At 33.4% G+C, this 24,595-nt stretch overlaps 3 protein-coding genes across 3 annotated transcripts; 1 reads left to right on the top strand and 2 right to left on the bottom strand.

Annotated features, from left to right (window-relative positions):
• Positions 1 to 3: 3 nt before the first annotated feature.
• LOC106387241 (autophagy-related protein 18e) lies at positions 4 to 2,506 on the top strand. The gene is made up of 5 exons (XM_013827060.3): positions 4 to 258; positions 479 to 1,258; positions 1,499 to 1,670; positions 1,752 to 1,878; positions 1,992 to 2,506. Exons 2-5 carry the CDS (start codon positions 503 to 505, stop codon positions 2,095 to 2,097), a joined length of 1,161 nt encoding a protein of 386 aa, XP_013682514.2. The 5' UTR covers positions 4 to 258; positions 479 to 502; the 3' UTR covers positions 2,098 to 2,506.
• Positions 2,281 to 6,217, bottom strand: LOC106385172 (cytochrome P450 708A2). Its single transcript, XM_048751809.1, has 8 exons — positions 5,970 to 6,217; positions 5,553 to 5,877; positions 5,149 to 5,301; positions 4,817 to 5,065; positions 4,498 to 4,590; positions 4,319 to 4,397; positions 3,689 to 3,795; positions 2,281 to 2,616 (listed from the first exon to the last, which is right to left on the bottom strand). Exons 1-8 carry the CDS (start codon positions 6,200 to 6,202, stop codon positions 2,395 to 2,397), a joined length of 1,461 nt encoding a protein of 486 aa, XP_048607766.1. The 5' UTR covers positions 6,203 to 6,217; the 3' UTR covers positions 2,281 to 2,394.
• A 12,418-nt stretch (positions 6,218 to 18,635) lies between these two features.
• On the bottom strand, positions 18,636 to 21,058 carry LOC106382985 (probable mediator of RNA polymerase II transcription subunit 26b). The gene is made up of 8 exons (XM_013823087.3): positions 20,289 to 21,058; positions 20,145 to 20,213; positions 19,973 to 20,055; positions 19,831 to 19,883; positions 19,639 to 19,758; positions 19,334 to 19,542; positions 19,169 to 19,250; positions 18,636 to 19,078 (listed from the first exon to the last, which is right to left on the bottom strand). The coding sequence occupies exons 1-8, from the start codon at positions 20,718 to 20,720 to the stop codon at positions 18,954 to 18,956; spliced, it is 1,173 nt and encodes a 390-aa protein (XP_013678541.1). The 5' UTR covers positions 20,721 to 21,058; the 3' UTR covers positions 18,636 to 18,953.
• Positions 21,059 to 24,595: the final 3,537 nt, after the last annotated feature.

Genomic DNA, 24,595 nt, shown 5'->3' with positions numbered 1-24,595 from the left:
GTTGTGTGACATTTAAATCGTACCAAATCTATGGGTTGACTTTCTTAAGACTATGGTCAAAATATTTATAGACTACTTAACGACGTCGTTGAGAAAGTTTACAACTCTAGATGATCTCGTCTTTTCTTCCTAATCCTACTCCTATTGTTAATTTGATTAACACGGAGAAGCTCAAACACACAATAACAGACTGCCCTATAAAAAACCTTTGTTCCTGATCAAATCCCTTCTCATACATCAACGCGTTGTGATTTGCAAGTAATGCTCTTCTCTTTAATAATCTCTTCCTTTGTATTTTGTGCTATTCATCTACATATTCTTTCTTCTGGATCTTTTTATGACTTCATTAGTTGTTTAATTGATTAGCTTCTGTCAGCGATTGCCCTAATTTTATTTACTTGAGCTTTACGGAAGCTAGGGTTTACCTAGGGTTTAGATTGCTTTAAAGTTGAAACGCTTTGATTGTTTACTTCTGCAGTTTCGGTTGAAAAAAGAAGAAGGAATGAGTTCGATGATATTCTCCACAGTCCGTGGAATAGGATCGTTCTCCACAGTCCGTGGAATAGGATCGTTCTTAAAATCTAAAACTTGCGATACACCAATAGATGAAGCCGCCAAGGGTGACACAAAGGTATTATCAGTGTCCTGGAACCAGGACTGGAGCGGTTTCATTGTCGGAACAGAACGTGGCTTCAATGTATACAGCTGCAACCCAATCAAAGAAAGCATCAGCCGCGAAACACACAAATCCGGCTTTAAAATCGTGGAGATGCTCTTCCTCTCAAACCTCTTCGCTCTTGTCGGCAACGGTTACAGCAACTCGGAGTATCCTCCCAATAAAGTCTTCATCTGGAATGATCACACAAACAGCTGTTTCTGCGAGCTCGGTTTTAAATCACAAGTTGTGGCGGTGAAACTGAGGAGAAAACACATTATGGTTGTCCTTGAAAGAAGTGTCTATGTCTACAATTTCACCAACCTCAAGGTTCAGTCTATTATCGAAACTGCTGTGAATCCAAGAGGGCTCTGTTGCGTCTCTCAAGCTGAGGCGAAAGCTGTCCTGGCTTGCCCCGGATTACACCCGGGGCAAGTTCAGGTCCGTGACTTGAAAAGGAATATAGTTAAAGTCATCAAAGCACATGATTCTGATGTTGCTTGCATGAGTTTGACTCTTGATGGAAGTTTGCTAGCTACTGCTAGCACCAAAGGAACACTGATCAGGATCTTTAACTCCCTTGATGGTACTCTCTTACAAGAGGTAACTAACTATTAACCCTTATGGCCTTATGTTATAGTTATGTGGTTTTCGGCTAATGTCATATATGCAGGCGGCCTCAGCCCTGAGATTTTAGGGCCGAAAGCTATTTAGTAAATATTTCAATAATTCTTTTTTGTTGCAAATTTGGAGTTCAAAAAATTTGGGGGCTAGAAGCCAATGTTTTATTCGGCTTTGTTCAGGATTGTCATGATCATATATGTTTTGGTTTCCATTGTGTAGTTTCGGAGAGGGATGGAGAGAACAGAGATCTATAGCGTTGCAATCTCTTCTAATATGAAATGGGTGGCTGCGTCAAGTGAGAAAGGGACTCTCCATGTGTTTCATCTGAGACCTGACATTCTTAGTTCACCAAAAGACATCGATCACGCTTCATCATTGTCGTTAATGAGAGGTAAAACTGATCATCAAGAGTGCTCGTTTGAAGAATATTATATACTTTTTTGACCTTATATTTTCTTAAACATTAATGCAGGGATATTGCCAATGTATTCTTATGGCAATGAACGGTCGTTTGCTCAGTTCTCGTTGCCGGTTTCAACCAAGTTCATTGTAGGTTTTGGACCAGAGAACACAGTTCTACTTGTAGGCATCGATGGAAGGTAAAACTATCTAGCTCTATATGGTTTCTTTATATATATGACTTGTCCCTGCATGCTTTTGGCTCTTATTACTTGCTACTATGGTCTGATGGTTTATTCTGGAAAATGTGAAGTTTCCGAAGATGCAGGTTTGATGGAGAAGGAGGGCAGATGGTGGAGTTGGAACACAAACATTTCTTCTCCTTAACACAAACAGAAGACGCAGTGGTTGTAATGTGACCAACACAACGCATTTTTGTTCTTCTCTTTTTTCTAGATTTTGTGATTTTGGTCTTACCAATAAATGTTGATGTTGCTTATAGATTATGACTTGCACCGTACGAAACCGATGGGAACTATCTTGTTTTACATTATATCAATTTTATAGTTGATATCTTTATATTTTGTAACGATATTATACTATATTTGTAATGTATCTGATTTATATCAAATATTCTTACACATTATATAGAAAAGGCTATTGATAAGATGGAAGAAAAGAAAGATAGATGGTATGATTGATGTGATCCGATCAAGTCACTTGGAACGCTTGGAGATGTTCATAGAGATGCCATTGGGGAAGAGAGCACCTGGTACCCGAATCACCTCGCAGTCTTTGGATAAGGAGAAATCGTAAGTGGTGACAAGATGATGAATGAACAGTGAAATCTGAAGCCTTGCATACTCTGAACCAGCGCACTGTCTGGCTCCTGCTCCAAACACCATGAACGTTTTAGACCCAGACCGCAACTCCTTCCCCTATCCATCATATTTATCATCAGGGCGTATAGAGATATATTCTAGAATATCATATATTAAAACTTTAGGATTTGAAAAATATAAATATAATATATGGTATTTTTACATAGACTAGAGCTAGTAACTAGGGCTATTCAATATGGTAAAACCGAACCGTACCGAACCGAACCGAACCGAATCGAAATAGACAATATGGTTTGGTTTTGGTATATACCATATAAACCGAATGGTTATAATTTTATAAAAACCGTAGGATTTGGATATGGTTTGGTATATAATCGATTAAACCGAATAAACCGAACAAAACCGATTAAAAGTAGAAACATGTAAATATGTATATATTTTATAACAATACATGAAAATCTATTTGTTACATAAGTTAAATTTGTGTTAATAACTATTACCATAATTTTATAGTAATAAAAAGCCTTAATTTGTAAAACACTTGAACTATAATTAAATAACAGTACATCGCAATTCAGACATCTTATTTTCTAAATCTTTTTTGATCTTTTTGCTTTAGTTTAGTCTTCACTAAATTAATATGAAGATTATAAATTTGATGGACAATAATTAATGAAAAATTTTCACAACTTTTTTCTTATCTATAAACAAGCAGAGTTTCGTGTTCGATTGAAAAAGCATGACTTTAATGAACACTAAATATGGAAGTGTGGAAAAAATTTTCTTTCATGTTTCTGTTTTGTTTCATATTTTTATTTTCAAAATTTGAAGCTTTGATTTTAGTTATAGGTTTGATTATTTTATTTGATGGTAGAAGCATTTTTACTTTGTTTGTTCATTTATTTGAACATGTAATATATTTTTAATAAATGACTGTGTTGACAATATGACTCTAAAATTCATATAATATGACTTCAAACTAAATAATTATGTTTTTTGGTATAAAACCGAATAAACCGAAAACCGAAGGTATATAAACCGAACCGAAGTAAATATGGATTTAGAATGGTAGTTATATTTTACTAACCGAAATACCGAAAACCGAAAAAACCGAACCTAAACCGAACCGATATCCGGATTGAACACCTCTAAGAGTAACTGTTAATACCTCCCATCTCCACGGATTAAACTCAAATGGATTATCATAGATTTCAGGATCAAAATGAACCACCGAAGGTATAACCATCACTATCCAACCTGCTGGAATCGTATATCCTGTTGGGACCAAAAAAATCTGTTAGCAAAAAACAAACTTTTTAAGAAAAATCTATATGTATACTAGGGATAGACACTTTACTTGTAAGATTTGAGATTTAATGGATGTTTTTCTCTTGTGTAGGCTTTATTACCTTTTATAAGTGGACTTTGCTTATTAATCCAATATTTAAAAAAACAAAATTGCAATGCAATACAAAAAAACATTTTAACGACTAACAAATATTTATCAAGAAGTAATATATATATTTTGAACGAATAAAATAATAGAGCAAGTAATGTGACAAATATTTAGATATTTGATTCGTTTTTCTAAGTAATAAAAATTGTAGACTTATAACTTGAATGTCAAGTACAAGGAGAATATGAAACAAATAAAAAGTATAAGCCAAATAACAACTAATCATCATGTCCAGCTTTTGTATACAATTAATTACTAGTACCACATTATTTCATAATTATTAGTACACTATTTTTTGTTTGTTAATTTATAATAGTAAAACTAGTACAATACTATACTTGCCTTTTATTTCCACATCTTTCACCACTTTTCTAAACATTATAGGGGCCAAATTTGTCATTCGAAGCGACTCATGTATAACCTAGAGAGTGTAAACAAAAAACACACCATGTGAATGTGATAAACTGATAATATACTGTACAATATGGCCTTATGAAACCAAAGTGACGTTATCAACTTACCATGTTGGTGAAAGTCATCTTGTGTCTGAATTCTTCCCAAGTAACTCCGCCTTCTTTATGTTCTCTGTTCGCAAGGATTGCCGCATGCTCTCTCTGTCAAATTACATTACATTGGCCAATGAGTGGAAACCTTTCTGCGCTGATTTAATAGGAACATAACTACTAGACTACTATCACCAGGCCGGCTCTTGCATTAGACCAACAAAGCATTAAATTTAGGCCTTATATTAGATTTGAAATGAGGCCACATTTGACAAATAACTCGGTTAGATGCAAAATTTACTAGCTTCACCGTTAATATGCATATGTTACTACGTACCTTCAACTCTACAAGAACTTTTGGGTTTTCCGATATGAATTTCACAACCATGCAAATGGCCTTAGAGGTGGTATCTTGAGTGATACCGGAAAGAGTGAAGATGAGGCTTACAACCACATCTTCGTTCACTGAGCTTCCTTCTTTCTCTAACTCTTCTAATGCTGTCTCAAGGAAGTCATTGTACTTCTCTCTTGACGTTATTCTCCTCGTGTAAACATCCTTTATCAACTTCATCCCCTGTCTGCATGCCTGTATGCAATATTATATTATTGTAAATAGAAATCACGTTTGTGTTATTCCCCGAGAAAAGCATCAAAAAATATAAATCTTACCCAAAGGGTGTTGTAGAGACCCCTCCCCGCAGAGAGAATGTAGGATGTCCGAAACCAATCAAAACTGAAGGCTTTGAAGCTTTCCATAAGCATTGATTGAGTCTCTGGTTTGAGACCACTTATCACTTTTGGTGTCAAGAGTTCTGTTATCAACTACAAAAAAAAACAAAACAGGAATTAGAGTGACACATTAGCACGCAACAACATTAACATCAAGATCATAGCCAAAACCGGTTATGAACATAGACAAATAAAACATTGACATATAACCCCCAAAATTTAAGATATAATTTAGGCCCAAATTATAAAGACAAATTGTTTATCAAAATCTTTACTAAATTGCTTAAAAGCCCGTTGATATTAGTTGACGACAACAAACAAATAAAGAAAGAAAGAAAGAATACACTTGAAGCTAGGTCCCTGAGGTCGAATCTTCCTTGGCCAACTTTCAAACTAAGATGCTCGCATGACACGTGATCCATATCTTTTATTATCTTCCGCTTCAAATTCTCGGAGCCCAAAAGACGCATACAGATTTTTTTGATGTGCTTGTGGATGTTTCCCGTCTTCAAGAACATGCTTTCTTTTCCCAATGGCTTCACTAAACCATCTGGATAACTTAAATAAAAATACTCGTTCTCGTGTCCTAAAATATCCAAGTTCACATCCATATCTGTAGAAATCACAGTGTTTACACCAAGAATGCTAGTCCGAAACAAAGGTCCATACCTGAAACACTCACACAACACACAAACATACAAGATTTCATCTCTAAGGAAATGAAATATCATATACACATATATAAATGATTGAAACCTGACCTTAACATCTTCTTCTTGAGAAACGGGGAGATCTCGTAGAATCCATGCGGCTTAAAAAAATCAAACGTCTCTCCGATTATGGGGAAGCCCATTGATCCCGGAGGTAACTTGCCATTAGACTTGGGGTTTGACCATCGGTACCACCAACTGCTAATCCTCACAACCACTAGGGCTGTAACACACAATCCTGTGACCCAAAGCAAGCTCATGTTGTTGTGCCTTGAATAATGCATTGGTGGGTCATATATATAGATGATGAATCCTAAAATGAAAAACTAAATTTACTTACGTGGATAGAAGAATGTCACAAGGTATTAAAAACTCGCCTAACTTTATGAAAGTAATTTTTTTACAGCATTTACAGACTCATGTTGACTCTGTAAACCAGATCGGTAACTCCGCATCCATGTGAACGACAAAAGACGGTTTTTTCCTAGCACTGCGTGCTAAGCTATCCGCCTGAAGGTTCGCTGTCCGAGGTACATGGACGATGTCTGAGTTGAGGAAACTTCCTTTGAGAAGCTTGATGTCTTCCAGATAGCTTTCAAATGCTGGTCATTCTTCTCGTTCCGAAACCATCTTGACCAATTGAGAACAATCCGTTGCAAACGTTACCTGAAACTGTCTTAAATTCTTCATACATTCAATTGCCCAAATCAATGCCTCTACCTCCGAATGAAGGAGTGAAAGACATGCCCTTACATTCCTTGCCCCTAATAGACTATCAAACTCCGGTAAAGTATTATACCAGCCTTGCCCTGAAAATAAGTCTTTATCTTTCCATAAGCCATCTAGAAAACACCATCGGCCTGGTGTCGCTAGGGGAGGACTGGTCTGTACCAGATGACTACTTATATCAATTGGTAATAGTTAAAATCCAACATAGACATAGTTAATTACTTATTTAGGTTCTTTTAACATAGAAATAAAATAGAGTTTCACATTTCAATAAACAGCAATATTTCATTCTTAAATTTCCAACTTGTGATTTTTGTTTGATAAAGATGATATATAATGTTATCTTTGTTTTGATAATGTATTTTTAGTTTCACTAAAATTTAGAAAGTATAAAAGATAAATCAAAATACTTTGTGCCGGTAGAATTAATATGATTCTTTGTATGATTTAATTGGTTTAAACGCAGCAGTTGCGAGTGCAGATGTAAGATTTTACAGATATGGATAGTTACGGTTTTATTCGTTGTTAATAAATTCATATAATACTAACGCATTAGTTAAAACGAATATATTTACGGGATAATTATTACTAGTTGAAAATAGATACATGAATTATTTAATAATATATTAACATTTTATATAATTATAAATATTAAAAATATATTCTCATACTGAAATATAAAATCCTTGGTTTATATAATAAATAATAACATGTAAATTTATTTATTTTATTTTATTTAGATGAAAGTTATAAATTTAATGGATATACTTTTTCTTTTGTCAAAAATTAATACTGAAATTTAAAAAATGAATTTGTTAGATTCATATGTATGTACTATATGCATATTAGGGATTAAGAAAAAAGGTCTACAAATTTTTTGGTTAAAAGTCTTATAAATATGAATTATGACTGTCATCAGTGAATACAACTAGAAAATATCAAAGATATTTATATTTGTACTTATACTATCTAAATTTTTAATTTTAATTTATTATATATATTTTAAAAAAATCTAAAGAGATGGATAATATTTTTGTGATTGTAATTAACTAATTAACAACAAGACTAAATCAAACCCTAAAAATATCTCGACCCCGCATGAAAAAAAACGCCTTCCTCTCTACGACTCTATATGCTCCATTTCACAATATTATCGTTCTGACATGACAAATTTACGGTCCTACTTCTTGTTCCCACAGATAATTAAAAATGGCCTTCTGTTATGAAAGATTAGCCGCAAACGTTGAAAAATATAAAAGATATGGGGCCCGCTGCACTATTTGCACAGTGAATTTCTCTTCTATATAAACGATCGTTTCGATCGATTGTAAAGACACCATTCCTTCTTCTTCTAATAACACATCCTCTCTTGCTATCAGTGTTATCTTCTCATACGGGTATAAAATTTTGCCCTTATTTAAATTTCTTCGATACAATAAAATTCTAGTTTTTTTATAACACGTTATCAGCACGATCACTCTGCGATTCAGTAAAATTTATTTGTATCATTTATACCCTGTTATAATGGTCGGTATACCGCCTCTACTATTATTTATATCACATTATAATGGTCGGAATACCGCCTATATTATTTATTAGTAATTTAATTAATTTAATGGTCGGCTGAGCCGCCTTATATTATGTTTATTATTAATTGGTCGGCCGAGCCGCCGTATAATTTATTTATTACTCTGCATTGATCGGCTGAGCCGTCGCATGATTTGTTGTCATAACATAAATATTTTATTGTCATAATTTTTTACTTTTATGAAATTTTATAGATTTGATTGACCGTTTAATACGATATTTTCGGACTGATTTTTGGTGCACTCGATTTAACCCCAACGGTCACAAAGAATTTTTTTCAAAAATTTCCCCTTTCTCCAACGGTTATGAACAGTGTTTTTCATCTATAAAAACAACTCATTTTCACTCCATTTCATCATCCAAAACATTTCATCTTCTCTCAAAAAATTTCAAATCGCTCTCCTCCGATTTTTCATTTCAAGAAAGATGATTCGCGCACTTTTGTTTTTATGTGCCATTTTTATTTGTGTTTCTATTTATGCTTTATTCGTTGGAGAATTTACTCCGAGTGAATTTAAGATGAATATCGATTTAATTTTCTTTACATCGCTTCTCCTTGTAATTGCTTGTATGATTAATGTAAACGGTTTTTAATTATGAAGTTCTAATAAAATTATTATTTTGTGTTTTAGAATTACAAATGGCAAACATCGAGAAACTCCAGTTCCCGGCCCTGAAAATAACTGGCGAAAATTACGTCGGGTGGGTCACAAACGTGAAACCATATCTGGTGATGAAAAAGATAACCGAAACAATTGTAATCGGTAACAAATCACCACCCGAACATATAGCCGAAGCGATAATCTTCCTGAAGAAGCATTTAGATGAAAGTCTAACGCACGACTATGCAAACGTCGAGGACCCAGCTGAACTGTGGCAAACTTTAAAAGAAAGGTTTGATAACCAGAGACAAATCAACCTTCCTCACGCTCTAGAAGAGTGGAAAAATCTGAGGTTCCAAGATTTTCAAAAGGTTGAGGATTACAATTCCGCTGTCCTGCGGATAGTTGCACTCCTGAAGTATTGTGGTAATCCTGTCTCTGAGGCAGAAATGATGAATAAAACATACATCACTTTCCACAAACAGCTTCACTTCTTACCCGAAATTTACAGAAAATGCGGGTACACGAGATTTTCTGAATTGATGGTTGCGCTCATGTTAGCTGAAAAGAACAATGAGCTCTTAATCAAAAACCACAATTCCCGGCCTACGGGAGCCAAAGCATTCCCTGAAGTGAATGCTACGGCGATAGAAAATTCGGAAAGAAGAAACCATGCCAATCGAGGTCATGGCCGCCGTTTCAACAACAAACGTGGAAAAACTTACAATCCCAAATGGAGGGGATCTAATAAGTGGGTTAGACCCGGGCAAGTTTCCAAGGGTAAAGAAACTCAAGAGGATACCACCCAGAAGCGTGAGACAGTATGTTACAGATGTGGTTGTAAAGGACATTGGTCCCGTACCTGTCGTACTCCTTCACATCTCTGTAAGTTATATTAAGAGTCCACGAAAGGAAAGGCTAAAGAGGTGAACCTCACGGAAAATTTTGAAGGGACCTCATACCTTGAATCCTCCGACTTCGCTAATGAGCTGGACTAGATTACTCCTGAAGAGAATCGAAATGCCTATGATAAGAGTATTGAATAGTTTTCATTATTACCATGTATAATTACATTTCCTGTTTTAAACAAATAATGATGTTTTAACATCACCTTAATGTATAATTATTGTGTTTTTCCTTATATGAATGAATTTTATGTTTCCTTTTATATTTATGACAATTTCAGAAATGGATCATAATGCTAATGGAGCAAAATCCAAGAAACGGATTCGTGAAATATGCATACCAGATAGTGGAACAACGCACACTATTCTGAGACAAAAGAGATATTTCTCTAATATAAAACCGACAAGAATTGTCGTCAATACAATATCAGGTCCTGCAGACGTGATTGAAGGAACTGGTAAAGCAAACTTTACTTTACCGAATGGAACAAAATTTTCCATAAATAATGCTTTATATTCTCCAAGTTCTAAAAGGAATTTGTTGAGTTTTAAAGACATATATCTTCACGGATATGATACTCAGTCCGCAACTGAGGATGGAAAGAAATACATGTATGTAACTTCTGAGAAATGTGGCAGAAAACACATATTAGAAAAGTTTCCAGAACTTCCTTCGGGACTACATCATACTTATATCGATGAGATCGAATCAAATCTTTTAGTAAAACAGAACCCAGAAGAGTTCACATTATGGCATGATCGCCTTGGCCATCCAGGCACTACAATGATGCGTAAAATCATAGAAAGTTCACATGGTCATCCACTGAAAATCCAGGAGATTTCTCAAGGGAATAAAATGACATGTGTTGCATGTTCTCTAGGAAAATTGATCGTAAGGCCATCGCCAACCAAAATCGATAAAGAATCACCAAAGTTCCTTGAAAGAATTCAAGGCGATATATGTGGACCTATACACCCACCTTGTGGACCATTCCACTATTTTATGGTATTAATTGACGCATCCAGTAGATGGTCACACGTTTGTCTATTATCATCTCGAAATGTGGCATTTGCGAGATTTCTAACTCAGATAATCAAACTGCGAGCACAGTTTCCTGATTATACTATTAAAGGAGTTAGACTAGACAACGCTGGTGAATTCACATCCCAAGCATTCAATGACTATTGTATGGTAATGGGAATTGAAGTTGAACTTTCGGTTGCTCATGTTCATACGCAAAATGGTTTGGCTGAATCTTTAATTAAGCGTCTGCAATTGATTGCAAGACCATTGATCATGAGATCAAAACTTCCAACCTCTGTATGGGGACATGCCATTTTGCATGCAGAAGCACTCATTCGGATCAGACCGAGTGCATACCATAAGTATTCCCCACTACAGTTAGCGTTTGGTCGAGAACCAAACATTTCCCACTTTAGAATCTTTGGTTGTGCGGTATATGTGCCTGTAGCACCACCACAACGTACAAAGATGGGACCACAAAGAAGATTGGGAATATATGTTGGTTTTGATTCCCCATCAATTCTAAGATACCTAGAACCACAGACTGGTGACGTCTTTACAGCACGTTTTGCTGATTGTCATTTTGACGAAAATGTATTCCCAGTTCTAGGGGGAGAAAACAAAAATGTTGGAAGTGATATAAAATGGAGTGTACCATCATTGTTATATCTTGATCCTCCTACTAAAGAGTCAGAACTAGGAGTTCGACGAATTATGCATTTACAGAGTATAGCTAACCAGCTACCTGATGCATTTGTAGATACCAAGACGGTAACTAAATCTCATATACCAGCTGCAAATGCTCCTGCTCGTATCAAAATGCCAAATGAACAAGAAAAGGAGGATGACACACGAGAGCCAAAAACACGCCTGAAGCGTGGTAGACCTGTTGGTTCTAAGGATAAGAATCCTAGAAAACAGAAGAAAGCTGAAATATATGATGCACCTAAAATAGCAGAAAATATTTTGGAGGAAATAAATGATAAGGATTCTGATGAATCAGAGCATCATGAATCAGAGCATCATGAATCGAAAGATAATCATGAGATTTCTATTAATTACATCCATAATAAAAGGATATGGAATAGAAATGAACAAAATGACCTTGATGATGCTTTCTCATATATTGTGTCAAATGAAATAAATGAAGAAATCGATGATCCAGAACCAAAATCTGTCTATGAATGTCAAAAGAGACATGATTGGGAACAATGGAAAAATGCAATACAAGCTGAACTTGATTCGCTTAATAAACGAGAAGTATTTGGATCTATTGTGCTCACACCTGCAGATGTGAGACCAGTTGGGTACAAATGGGTTTTCGTTCGAAAGCGAAATGAGAAAAATGAGATTACGAGATACAAAGCTCGTCTAGTGGCTCAAGGTTTTTCTCAAAGACCTGGAATCGATTATGAAGAAACGTATTCTCCAGTTATGGATGCCATTACATTTAGATTCCTGATGAGTCTAGCAGCTGATAAAAATCTAGAGATGCGTCTCATGGATGTTGTTACAGCTTATCTATATGGATCATTAGATACTGATATCTACATGAAAGTTCCTGATGGATTTAAAATGCCAGAAGCATTAAGTTCCAAACCTAAAGAGTTATGTGCAATAAAATTGCAAAGATCATTATATGGGTTAAAGCAATCTGGACGTATGTGGTATAATCGTCTCAGTGATCATTTAACAAAAGAAGGATATGTGAATGATCCTATATGCCCATGTGTTTTCATCAAGAAAACAATATCCGGATTTGTAATAATCGCGGTATATGTTGATGATCTTAACATTATCGGAACTCAAAAGGAAATACAAAAGGCATCAGACTATCTCAAAGGAGAATTTGAGATGAAAGATCTAGGACAGACACAGTATTGTCTTGGCCTACAAATAGAACATTCACAAAATGGTATATTTGTGCATCAATCCACATACACTAAAAGAGTGTTGAAACGATTTAACATGGATAAATCAACTCCTCTTAGCACCCCGATGGTCGTTAGGTCACTTAATATTGAAAGCGATCCATTTCGACCACCTGAGGAGAAAGAAGAGATACTTGGTCCGGAAGTACCATATCTAAGTGCAATTGGAGCGCTGATGTACCTTGCAAAATGTACACGGCCTGATATATCATTTGCTGTGAATCTTTTGGCAAGATTCAGCTCATCTCCAACCCGAAGACATTGGAATGGGATCAAACATGTCTTTCGTTATCTTCAAGGAACAACTGGTTTAGGCTTGTTTTATCCTCAAAGTTCAAAAGGTCAAATGATTGGTTTTGCAGATGCAGGTTATTTGTCAGATCCACACAAAGCTCGATCCCAGACAGGATATGTTTTTACAATTGGAGGCACCGCCATATCTTGGCGTTCTCAGAAGCAGACACTTGTTGCTACTTCTTCAAATCACGCTGAGATCATTGCACTCCATGAAGCAAGTAGAGAATGTGTATGGCTAAGATCAATAAGCCGACACATCTGTTCAAGCAGTGGGATTGACGAAAATACGGAGCCAACTATTCTATATGAAGATAACGCTGCATGTGTTGCTCAAACGAAGGAAGGATATATCAAAAGCGATAGAACCAAACATATACCTCCGAAGTTCTTCTCATACACTCAAGAGCTCGAGAAGAATAAAGAGATTGAAGTAAGATATGTTCGATCATGCGACAATGCAGCCGACCTCTTCACAAAATCACTCCCTACCTCGGTATTCAGAAAACACATCCATAACATTGGGATGCGCCATCAGAAGGATCTATAACTGTTCATTCGAGGGGGAGCTTACGTAGTTGTACTCTTTTTTACCTTACTATGGTTTTTCCCATTGGGTTTTTCCTGGAAAGGTTTTTAACGAGGCAACATAGACGTTAAGCGAGGGTGGATAGTGACACCGGTTCCCAAGGGGGAGTGTTATGAAAGATTAGCCGCAAACGTTGAAAAATATAAAAGATATGGGGCCCGCTGCACTATTTGCACAGTGAATTTCTCTTCTATATAAACGATCGTTTCGATCGATTGTAAAGACACCATTCCTTCTTCTTCTAATAACACATCCTCTCTTGCTATCAGTGTTATCTTCTCATACGGATATAAAATTTTGCCCTTATTTAAATTTCTTCGATACAATAAAATTCTAGTTTTTTTATAACACCTTCATAAATAAGAAAAATACTACCGCACAAAAGAGAGAAGCATATGATAAAAAGAAAAGACAAGAACAGAACAGACGAACAAAAACAATAATAGTAATCTCAAAAGGAATCAATTGTATCGGGGCCACTATTTCAATTTGAATTATTATTGGGTTCACCCGCCGACAAAATTTTGTTATTTCATATTTGATATCTTTAAAAAAAACAAAATATTATCAAATTATATTATATTTTTACAAAAAAAAATAATAGTTGTTACAAAAAAAAATTAAAAAATATTTTTAACGTCGTCAATAAAACACTAAATTCTAAACCTAAATCCTAATCCATAAATCATAAAACTTAAACCCTTGAATAAACCCTAAACCCTAAGATAAATCATAAACTCTAAATCAAAAACACTAAACAATCAAGGGTTTAAGATTTATGGTTTAGTGTTTAGTGTTTTTTATTTATAGTTTAGGATATATTCAAGAGTTTAAGATTTACCCATGGATTTAGAGATTATGATTTAGGGTTTAGGATTTAGTGTTTTGCTGAGGACGTTAAAATTTTTTTAAAAAAAATTATTTTTTATAACAACTATTATTTTTTATTTATTTTATTTAGAAAACATAATATAACTTGACACTATTTTGTTTACTTTTTTAAAAGATATCAAATATGAAATAAAAAAAATCCTATCGGAACCTAGAGGTTCACCAAGAATAACTCTTTTAAGTTTTGTTTAAGCTACAAAAAGGGTTTTTGGGGTCAACACATAACATTTTAAACTAATTGGTACTCTCTCTGTTTCATTTTAGGGATCGTTTTAAGTTTATACACACAAATTAAAAAAAATGTTTAATTTTGCATATTTCTAAAACAAAAATATCATTACTTATACACTTAACCATATTCAACCAATAGAAAAATAAATTGAAGAATATTAATAAATTTTGCATTGAAATGCTAAAACAACACGTATTCAGAAACTAAAATTTTGCTATACAACGATAATTAAACTAAAACAAAGGGAATATCATTTTGAATCTTTTCATTTTCAACGTTATAATTGTATATTGTGGTCAACACATAACAAGTATATTGTATATTCCAAGTATTAATAAAAATTCTGATTCACAACTGATAACATAAAAATGACTAGAAATATCACTTTGATTTATGAACTAATAAATTTAGATAAAGCGAGAACATAAATGTCACATATAAATTTACTAACCTTGCACTATACTAGCATAACTACTCTACAAAATCGCATAAATAAATTTAAGAAAAGATTTGAAACAAATTAATTACATATGTTATGGTTTATTGTTGAACGTATTCATATCACTCATGTGTTGTTTTAATCATCAAAGAAGTTGGTGGGTAATTGATGATTTGCTAAGGCTTCCTTTACCAGAGATTGGTGATTGCGTTCGAATTTCAAGCGCAGTACAAATCCCATTTGACCTTACGTTTGATACCTCTTTATCAAAGGATACGTGGAATGCCTTGGAGGATTTACAGATGAAGATTTGGAGACGTGAAAGAAGAAACAGAAAAGAAATATTGAAGTAAAGTAAAGACTAATGCGAAGGGAGGATTGCCGTTACAAAATAACAAGATCTTAACACCATCTTTAATGGCCGACTCTATTTCTTTTTTCAAATTGAGTAATTTTATCTATATATAGAATAAAATGATAAACAGAAAATAAATAAATTAATCTATATATAGAATACACTTATTTTTTTAATTATAGAGTAGAAAATCAAGGATATTTTTATTCTAAAATATTGTTAAGAGTAAACAAGTTTCAATGAGACTTTATTTATAGAATAAACTTATTTCTTATTCTATATAGAATAATCCATTTAGTTTTTGTTTATTACTCTATTTTTCATTTTTTTAAAAAAATGTCATTAAAGCATAGCACAACTCTATTAAAGTTATTTTTTTTTAAAGAAAAAAATAGAAAAAAATATATTTTAATGCACATTTTAATGTTATAAGTTTAACAACTCTAAATGACTGCAAAATTGTTATATCGATACAAATCAATTAAAATGTCAGTTTCAAACATAATTTTTTTTTAATTTTGTTTTCTATTTGTTGGCTTTCTACGTTTGTTGCTCTTGCGGGCCTCCTCAAACGTCCAAAACAATCAATTCATCAGTAGAATAGAACTAGCACGAGTATCACGTTAAATCAATACTTTGTGATTTATTCTACATTATCGTAATTTTTATTTACATTCCACACAAATAGAGATAAATAAATTATTATAATTTCATAACTAATATTTTTTTTGCATAAAAATCACTATTAATTTATATAATTTTGAATTTTAACTGTATAGGTTTTTTAAGTTTGTCAACCTTACCAAATAAATATTACTACCAGGTTAAAGTTGGAAAATAATGTTTCATAAAAATAGGATTTTGTGTTTTAAATGAATTTTTATTATTTTAAATTATAAATTTTAATTTAAAAATACTTTTCATTAAATTTAATTGGTTTAGTTTTATTAAACTAATGATCACAGAAAATACGTTATTTACAATATAATTTAAAAACAAATCTTCTAAATAATATATTTTTGGTTTTAAATGTATAGCTTAGTTTAAAATTCGTCAGATTTTACCAAATAGATATTACTACTTGATAAAAGTTGGAAAGTGTTCAAGAAAACATTTTAGTAGGTCATCTAGACGGCGGTCTAAACGTTAGACTTTATAAAACCGTGGCGATTATATTTTAAACCGTCTAGACAATTACAATATTGTAATAATAATAATTTACTATTTATTATTTTGTATTATAATATTAATATATTATAATACAAAATTTTATGAAAATAAAATAGTATAAATTTTAATATTTGTAAAAAATGATATTTAAACTAAAACATTACATATATTTAGTATATTGTTATCATTTTTAAATGTATAAACCGTTTAACTAATAATTTAAGCATCCGCTAAGTCGTTATAGACGCTAACTAGGTGTTGAATAACCGTATGATTAGCGTCTATTATTTTCTTGAACAATTACAATATTGTAAAAATATTTGCAAAACTTAGAAAATATGTATTTATAAGTCATATATAACATAATCGGGGCTTGTGGTCTAGCGCCTAATAGTGATTAATTTGAGGGCAAAGCCTAATACGGTGAAACTATCTTGATTCGAGTTTCTATTTGGAAAATTAAAATTTTGGCATTCCCGGAGATAAAAGAACGACACATTGGACCGATACAATAAGCTCTGTTAACACGTAGGTATTCTGGATCCATTTTGGCGAGAGCCAAAATACCCTTGTATAATTAAAAAATAAAAAATAAGTCATATATAACACGCACAAGGGAAGAAATGCAACATTTCCATCCATCCACGTAAACTCTCACCACCACCACCTCCCATTCTTTTCTTATCCACCAAACCAAACCTTCTCTAAGCCTTTCAATGATATTACGTGATTTATTTAAAATAAAATATAACGAGTACTAACAAGTCAAGAAAGTAACAACACTTGTGAAGGGTCTGTTGTCTCAATTCAGACACAAGGTCGAGCTCTTCTAGGGCCAGGACATATGGGCCACAAATATAAACTAAAGCCCATACGACAACCCCATAAAGGCCTAGGCTTTGTCAGCCTTATGATCAGCCCACCCCAGCAGCTTCTTTGTTCTATAAATATACCTGAAACGTGAAGTTGAGGTAAAGGGTTTTGGGAGGCAAGTTTAGCAGAGCAGATACAACAAATAGAATTAGAGTGGCGGTGAAGATACTCAAAGTTCTGATCAGGTTGTGTTGCTTGGCTGTGTTAGTGTCATCTGTCTTTGGTGATATCTCTTCTCTGGTTCCTGTTGAAGTAGAAGAGAGTAGACGTTAGAATAGGTTTACGATATAAGCTCAACATATTGTAAACTCTTGTTCTTGACACTAGTGGATATTTGAGAGGACAGTCTCTCCCCAGACGTACCGAAAAGGGAACTGGGTTACCAAATTGTCTTGTGTCTTTAACTTACAAACAAACAAACGTATCAAGGTCACATTGATCAAAGCTAACTTAGGTGATATAAGTTGGAACAGAGGTTGAAACGTATTTCATTACCTCACAACTTGTCACGTTTGCACTCGCAAACAATAGATATCATTAGCTAGGTTTTTGTTTATTTGATAAAACAACGTCTCTATCGTGTCCCAAATCATTTCACGTACATATACAAAGTTTAGTTAAAAGAGCATGTCAATTCGTACAGGCTTGTCTACCCCTTTCTTTTACATTTTAATATACTAACTAGATCTCCGATCTCCGCGCGGATGTTTGTTTTCATTTATTTTTATATAAATATTTTGTTTTCAATTCTAATTTGATATATATTATAATATATGAAGTGTGTCTATCACTTTTAAAACATAATCATTTTATTGTATATTTTTTTTATTGAATTAGTTGTTTCCAGATCAATTTGTTTGCTTGGAAAAGATTGATAGTTATTTAATTCCTATAATGTAGCAATATTGTGTTATAGACATATTATTTAGTTCATATAATTTAGAAAGTGAGTTATTTAGACCTATAATAATAATAAGATTATAAATTAAATGTAAGATGATTTTCTAGTAATAGGTTCATTATGTCTATTTTTTAAAAAACAGTTGTGATTTCTGTTTTAATATATAAGATACGTATGTATATGTAATGCAGGGGATCTCCCAAAACCGAACAAACGGGATTGAACTAAACCGGAACTGTACCGAAAGTCTCAAGAACGTAACACTAGTTAGGATCCTAACAGGCTGCAAATTGGTGAATCAAAGACGGAACGAAAACATAGGAGTAAAAAAGAGTCTGTTCAAAGAAAAGTTAGGTTGTGGAATCTGCTCGTCATCCATCCTCTGCTTGTCTCTGTCTCAAAGCTTGTGGAACTAGACTCTGCTTTTACCTTATTTCACCGGAGCTTGCAGATATTTGTGGTATTTATGTAAATAATGTCTTTCTCCTCTGAAAGTTATTCACCAATCTAAAGCTATTTACGACCGTTAGACCAACTTCTGTTGTTCATTCCAGGTCTCTTGAGTTGCGGTTTCTGAGCAGCACTACTACCTTGCTTTGGTATCGTCTCAAGTACTTGTATTGTTCTCTGCTTCTTGGCTGTTGGCAATATATCAAACACATTTTCTTGGTTTGTTAATTTTCTTTTCTTTTTTTTTTCAAGAAAGTAATTAAAATGTAGAAACAAACCTTTATCATGTTGTTGGTAGCTCTCTTGAAGTTTCCTCTTAGCAAACTCAAACTTTGCGTCTGCGTCAAGACCTATAAGTTTCTGCCATAGACAAGAAGAGTCAATTACATTATCCAAGATTAACGATTAAAAATTCAACAAAAAGGTTTAGTTGCCACACTCACTTCTTGTGGAGGTTTCCTCCTTTGGATCATGGGGCTTTCAGACTTGTGAACAGATCCCACTTCGTTCTTCATCCTTTGATTAAGAGGTCTCCTAGTCCCATCAGCTGATGATGGCTTCTGTATCCTCATTTGTGTTCCCTCTGGTCTTCTCTTCTGTGGTTTTCTTTCGTGTGCTCGGCTTGTGTTGTATTCCCCAGAGTTACAAGGATCTATAACAAACATCACCCCGGGAATATCAATCAACCAAATGTATAACTAAAACAAGTAAAGCATAGTTCTTTTTTAAAAATAAATTAAAAACTTACTTCCATCAAAGTCCAATGAATCAAAGAAATCTCCATTAAACATTTCAAAACCGTTTGCTTCCGGTGTAAAGATATCAACACCATATGGAAGTGAAGGAAACACTTCTTCTTCAGCACCACCTGGTTATGGATCCATTCTCAAGAAACCAAAAACTGTGAAAAGTGAATTCTCATTAAGACAGTAAATGTTACCAGCGATCTCCTTGGTGGTGTTCACCCACTGATCAACAAGCTCCTTCCACTCTCTGCATCAAAACAAGAAAAAACTCAATGCCATAATTCTAAAAAGTGTAAGAAAGTGTATATCTTGGTGAAAGAATCAAAAAACTCTTACGCGATCAGAGTCTTTGCAAGTTGGCGAATCTTATCAGAACCATGTTTCCTCAAACCATTAACAGCCTTCCCAATCTCAGTACTCTGCGAGAACAACCTCAAAATCAAATCACATTTCAATACAAAACCTCATGATCAACAACAACAACAACAACTATCCACAAGAAACCAACCTTGAGAACATCCACATCCAAAGACATCAACTTTAGCTTTCTCAAAGCCTCAAGTATCACCGAGTGTGGCTGAACAAGAAACAATCAAAACCCAAAACATCCACAAACAGAGCTATTCAGAGCAAAATTAGATCAAAAACAAACCTCGTCGTCTTTGTTGAGCAAGATCTCTTTGATCCTAACAACTTCCTTAGAAACCATAGAGAACTCTTCAATCGCATCGCTCAAGGCCTCAGCTTCATCATCATAACTATAACTGCCAACAATCTGATTGTTATCTCCTCTGCTACTATTAGCTTTGCTCTCTTTACTTCCAACACCACCAACATCATCCTCACCGCCATCAACCGCCTCGTCTTCTCCGGGAAGAGATAGCTCGCGGTGGCATCCCGTGCAGAGAGTGACTCTGCAGGAGAAGAGAAGCTCTGCGATTTTGTCTCTTCTCGATTTGAATTTGATCGGACAATCTGTGGCAGCGACCATGATGGCGTGATCGATGATCTCGAATATGTCGGAGCCTCCTCGCCGGAAATCGTCTCTCCGCCTATCTAACGAAGCTGATTGTGGTGGTTTCATATTCTAAAGGTTGCGACTTTGGTGATGATTAAAGATTGTGATCGAATCTGACAAAACTTTCCCGGAAAGCTCAGAAAAAGGTTTTTTTTTTTTTTCTCGAGAAAAAAATAGAAAGTGAAGATGGAGAAAAGCAAAGAGAGAGAGGGACACAAGCACAAATCAGACAGACACGAAACAGTGATTCGTTACGTTGTCTGAGAATCTAAAAGAATTCAATTTGCTTTAACCAGGCACGGCACAATTCAATTCTACAAGAAAGCTCCTTCTTTCCTATTTGAGAAATAAAGTTTCGTTTTTTTTTTCCGTTCTTTGAAGAGAGAGAAATTTGATCTTTATTACCGAAGTCTCTGTATCTGTTTGGTAAGTTGGAGTTTAATAAGTTGGATTTTTTTTTGTTTAAGGTGGATTTACTTTACGGCTTTCTTCTGACTTTGGTCGGTCTTATTTGGCTTTTTATTATTTTAAAAAGAATAGATAAATTTATTTATTTCATTTTTTTTTCCTCTTTCACATGAGTTGTTGTAGTTGAACGTAGAGTCGACAGAAGTGTTAGTTAACAAGATTAAGCTACTTTTTGCCAGTGTTCAAAACAAAAACAAAAAACTAGTTTTTGCCTACATTTTCCACATTATTATTGATGGAGTAGGAGTCTTACGTTCGAAAATGTCAAAACGTAGCAAATCTTACGAATATAATTAATTTCGATATTTTGGAAATTGGGAATGGTTTCCAACTAATGCTCATTATCTTTTTATTTGCTGGAAAAGCGAAAAGATAAAAAGATATTAAGCTCATTATCCTCACAACTGTCTAATATTATGAACTCATCGACTTTTTTTAACCATATAGTTAGTTGTATAGGTATGCTGTTTTTTTCTTTCTTTTACATCAGATAACTATAAGTATAAGCCACAACTTTAGATCAATAGTTATATTTAAAACTCCAGTACAATCCACCACCCCTGGTAAAATTTATGTAGACTATTTACTAAAGAATACTTATGCCACCACCCACCAGTTGTATTTATAAAAATGAGAATGTTATAACATTTATAGAAGATATATTTGAACTAAATTGTAGGTAAAGTTTGACATAAAATCAATCAAATCCATGGACTATTAATAAACAGCTGGTTTTGTTTTGAACATAGAAAAAAAACTTTCGTAATGTTAAAAATTCTAATAAAATTCACCAGAAAATATTATTTGATTTTATGATATACATGATAAAACGAAGTTGTAATATCAGCCAATTGGAATTTAGAGGTAGAGACAGACAAGTCGGAGGCGTCCTTCACAAGGCTCACAACCTATAAAATGACATATTGATTAGCCAACACGTCAGCATAGTTAGTGGCTTACTTTATAAGTGGACCCATTGAATAAGAAATTAGTGGCTGTTTTGTCTGAATAACCTAATAATTACACCAAACCTAATAAGAATGCAACTAATACTGGCACTTTTGAACTATGGTTTTCATTTGTTTAGATCTCGACTTACGTTTTCATAGTTGAGTCCAATGAATTATAAGTGTGATTTCATGTTAGTAACTTTAGGTAGTCCAAAATAACATGCAACTATCCAATCATTTTATCAAATATATTTGTATGCTATTAATAAAGCTGAGGTGAATATATATCATATTTTATGTTGTTAAAACACACATAAATGGGTACCTGATACGAAACGATAACTTGGCTTTATGGTGTAGTATTGTAGTAATGATGGAAATCATTAAATTGGATGGAAAATAGTAATACTAATATTTACTACAACAATGTGGATACCACACAACATCAAAATGTGGATGGATACTAACAGTGTCACGTTTATTAGCTCGAAGCTCGTGTGCATCAGGGATGCTGTCCCGAATGTCGTTTTATACCGTATTACTATTATATTTTACTAACTCTAAATACATTTTAACATTATATTTATATCTTATTGTTTAAAGAATACTGCTATCTAATACTCTTTATGTTTCAAAATATATGAAGTTTTAGGTTGGGACACAAATATTAAAAAATTTGTTTTTTTTAATCTAAAATGTACCATTAAAATATAAATTAAAATGTATTCAACCAATCACAAAAAATACTACAAAATATGATTGGTTACACAGTTTTTGAACTTAAAATTATATTGAAATATGAAAACATCATCTATTTTGAAACATCAAAAACTCTATCAAACATTTTGAAACGGAAGGAGTATAACAAAAAAAAATTAATATGTCGTGAGATATTGACGCTAACAGCAATGGATTGTGTTTTTATAACAGTTGTTTTATTTATTTATTTTTTACAAAAGTGACGTTTCGAGGAAAATAAGATATACAATTATCAAAATGCACGAGTGGTATACTTTTTCATCTTTCATTTTTTGGAGATCATAACTGATAAAAATTCACAAAAACTAATAATCAACTGTACAAACATATACATAATATACAAATCACAACAAATTATAAAATTATTCCATCTACTTTAGTGCTCGGAGTGATAAAAACGTGTTTAGCAAATCATTTTTAAAAATTGATCAAAAATATCATTATTTTTTTTCTGTATATCTAGTATTCTGACTGTCAAAACATTATCACAGTCTCGTATCTACAATGCGGATTACACAATACAACATTAACGGTTTTGACTTTTTGAACATTGGAAACGAGTGTGTTGAGACGTCAAGTAAAAGAGAAGTATATTTAGAAATAAACCTTTATTCATGTAATGTATATTACTAAAATTGCCACTCATTTTAACACTAAACCTAGAGGCTTCACTAAGGGCATCTTTGTATTAAACTAACAATAGACAAACCATATGATCGTGGCCATCTATATATTAAACTATAAGCTTGGTTTTATATACTCTACGATTAAGTATAACCATAATGATTTTACTTTGGTTAAGAAAATAAACGAGACGACGAAGGACTCGAAGGCAATTGAAGACTAGGTTCCACAGATTCTTTTGATTTTGGTTGGCATCTTTGGATTGATTGAGATAAAATCTGGATCTTCTTCTCCATATAGCTAGAAAAGGAATAGTCGTGTTTGAGGTTTCAATCAAGCAGATCTCAAAAACTTTTTTGGAATCGAGTTATTTATTTGTCTTGGTCGATCGTACGTCATTGCGAATAAAAAGCTCATGTTTGTGTTTGATACTATACTTTTGGGCAGTGCCTTTCCTATCAATGAAATGGTATTTGTTTATGGGTATTTTGTTCTTATATACGGTTTGAAAGGAAAACATTCGGTAAAATTAGTACAAAATGGTGTCATCTGTAAATGAGATTTATTATGTCGTTGATCATTGGGCACAATATGTTCTCAAGTAGAAAAATTGTGTACTCATTTGCACACGTCTTTCTGTCAGTTGTATCATCACTCGTTTCCAAGGTTCTTTTAGGTTTTCGTTAAGTACTCTAATAACTTTTGGTATCTCATAAGAAATATTTAGATAAGTCAAAAAAAAATACCTAAGAGTCTTAGCTTTTTTCTTTGTCCTCAGAGTTTTTCATCAACGAAAAATTAATCATGAATAAGACGGATCTGAATAAAGCTGCATAGCATATACGCGATGGTATAACTTATCATCGGATAATTGGATTTCAATATATATCATCATATTTTCTTAGATTTTAATGTGTGATTTTGAAGTTGAACCATCCTTACAAAATTTATTAAATGTACTTTTGTATTTATTTAATAATATTGTAAAATAAATTTTTGATTCTCACATTTAAACTATCCTTACAATTTTTATTAAGAATAAATTGATCCATCAATTTAAGTACCAATGATTTTTACTGTCTCGATATTATATGCACTGTTGTTTTCTTTTATTTAATGGATTCATAATAATTAATGATC

Source organism: Brassica napus, chromosome C3 (genome assembly GCF_020379485.1).
Source record: "Brassica napus cultivar Da-Ae chromosome C3, Da-Ae, whole genome shotgun sequence".
In the NCBI taxonomy this organism is placed as follows: domain Eukaryota; kingdom Viridiplantae; phylum Streptophyta; class Magnoliopsida; order Brassicales; family Brassicaceae; genus Brassica; species Brassica napus.
This window is presented reverse-complemented; position numbering and strand designations above follow the sequence as displayed.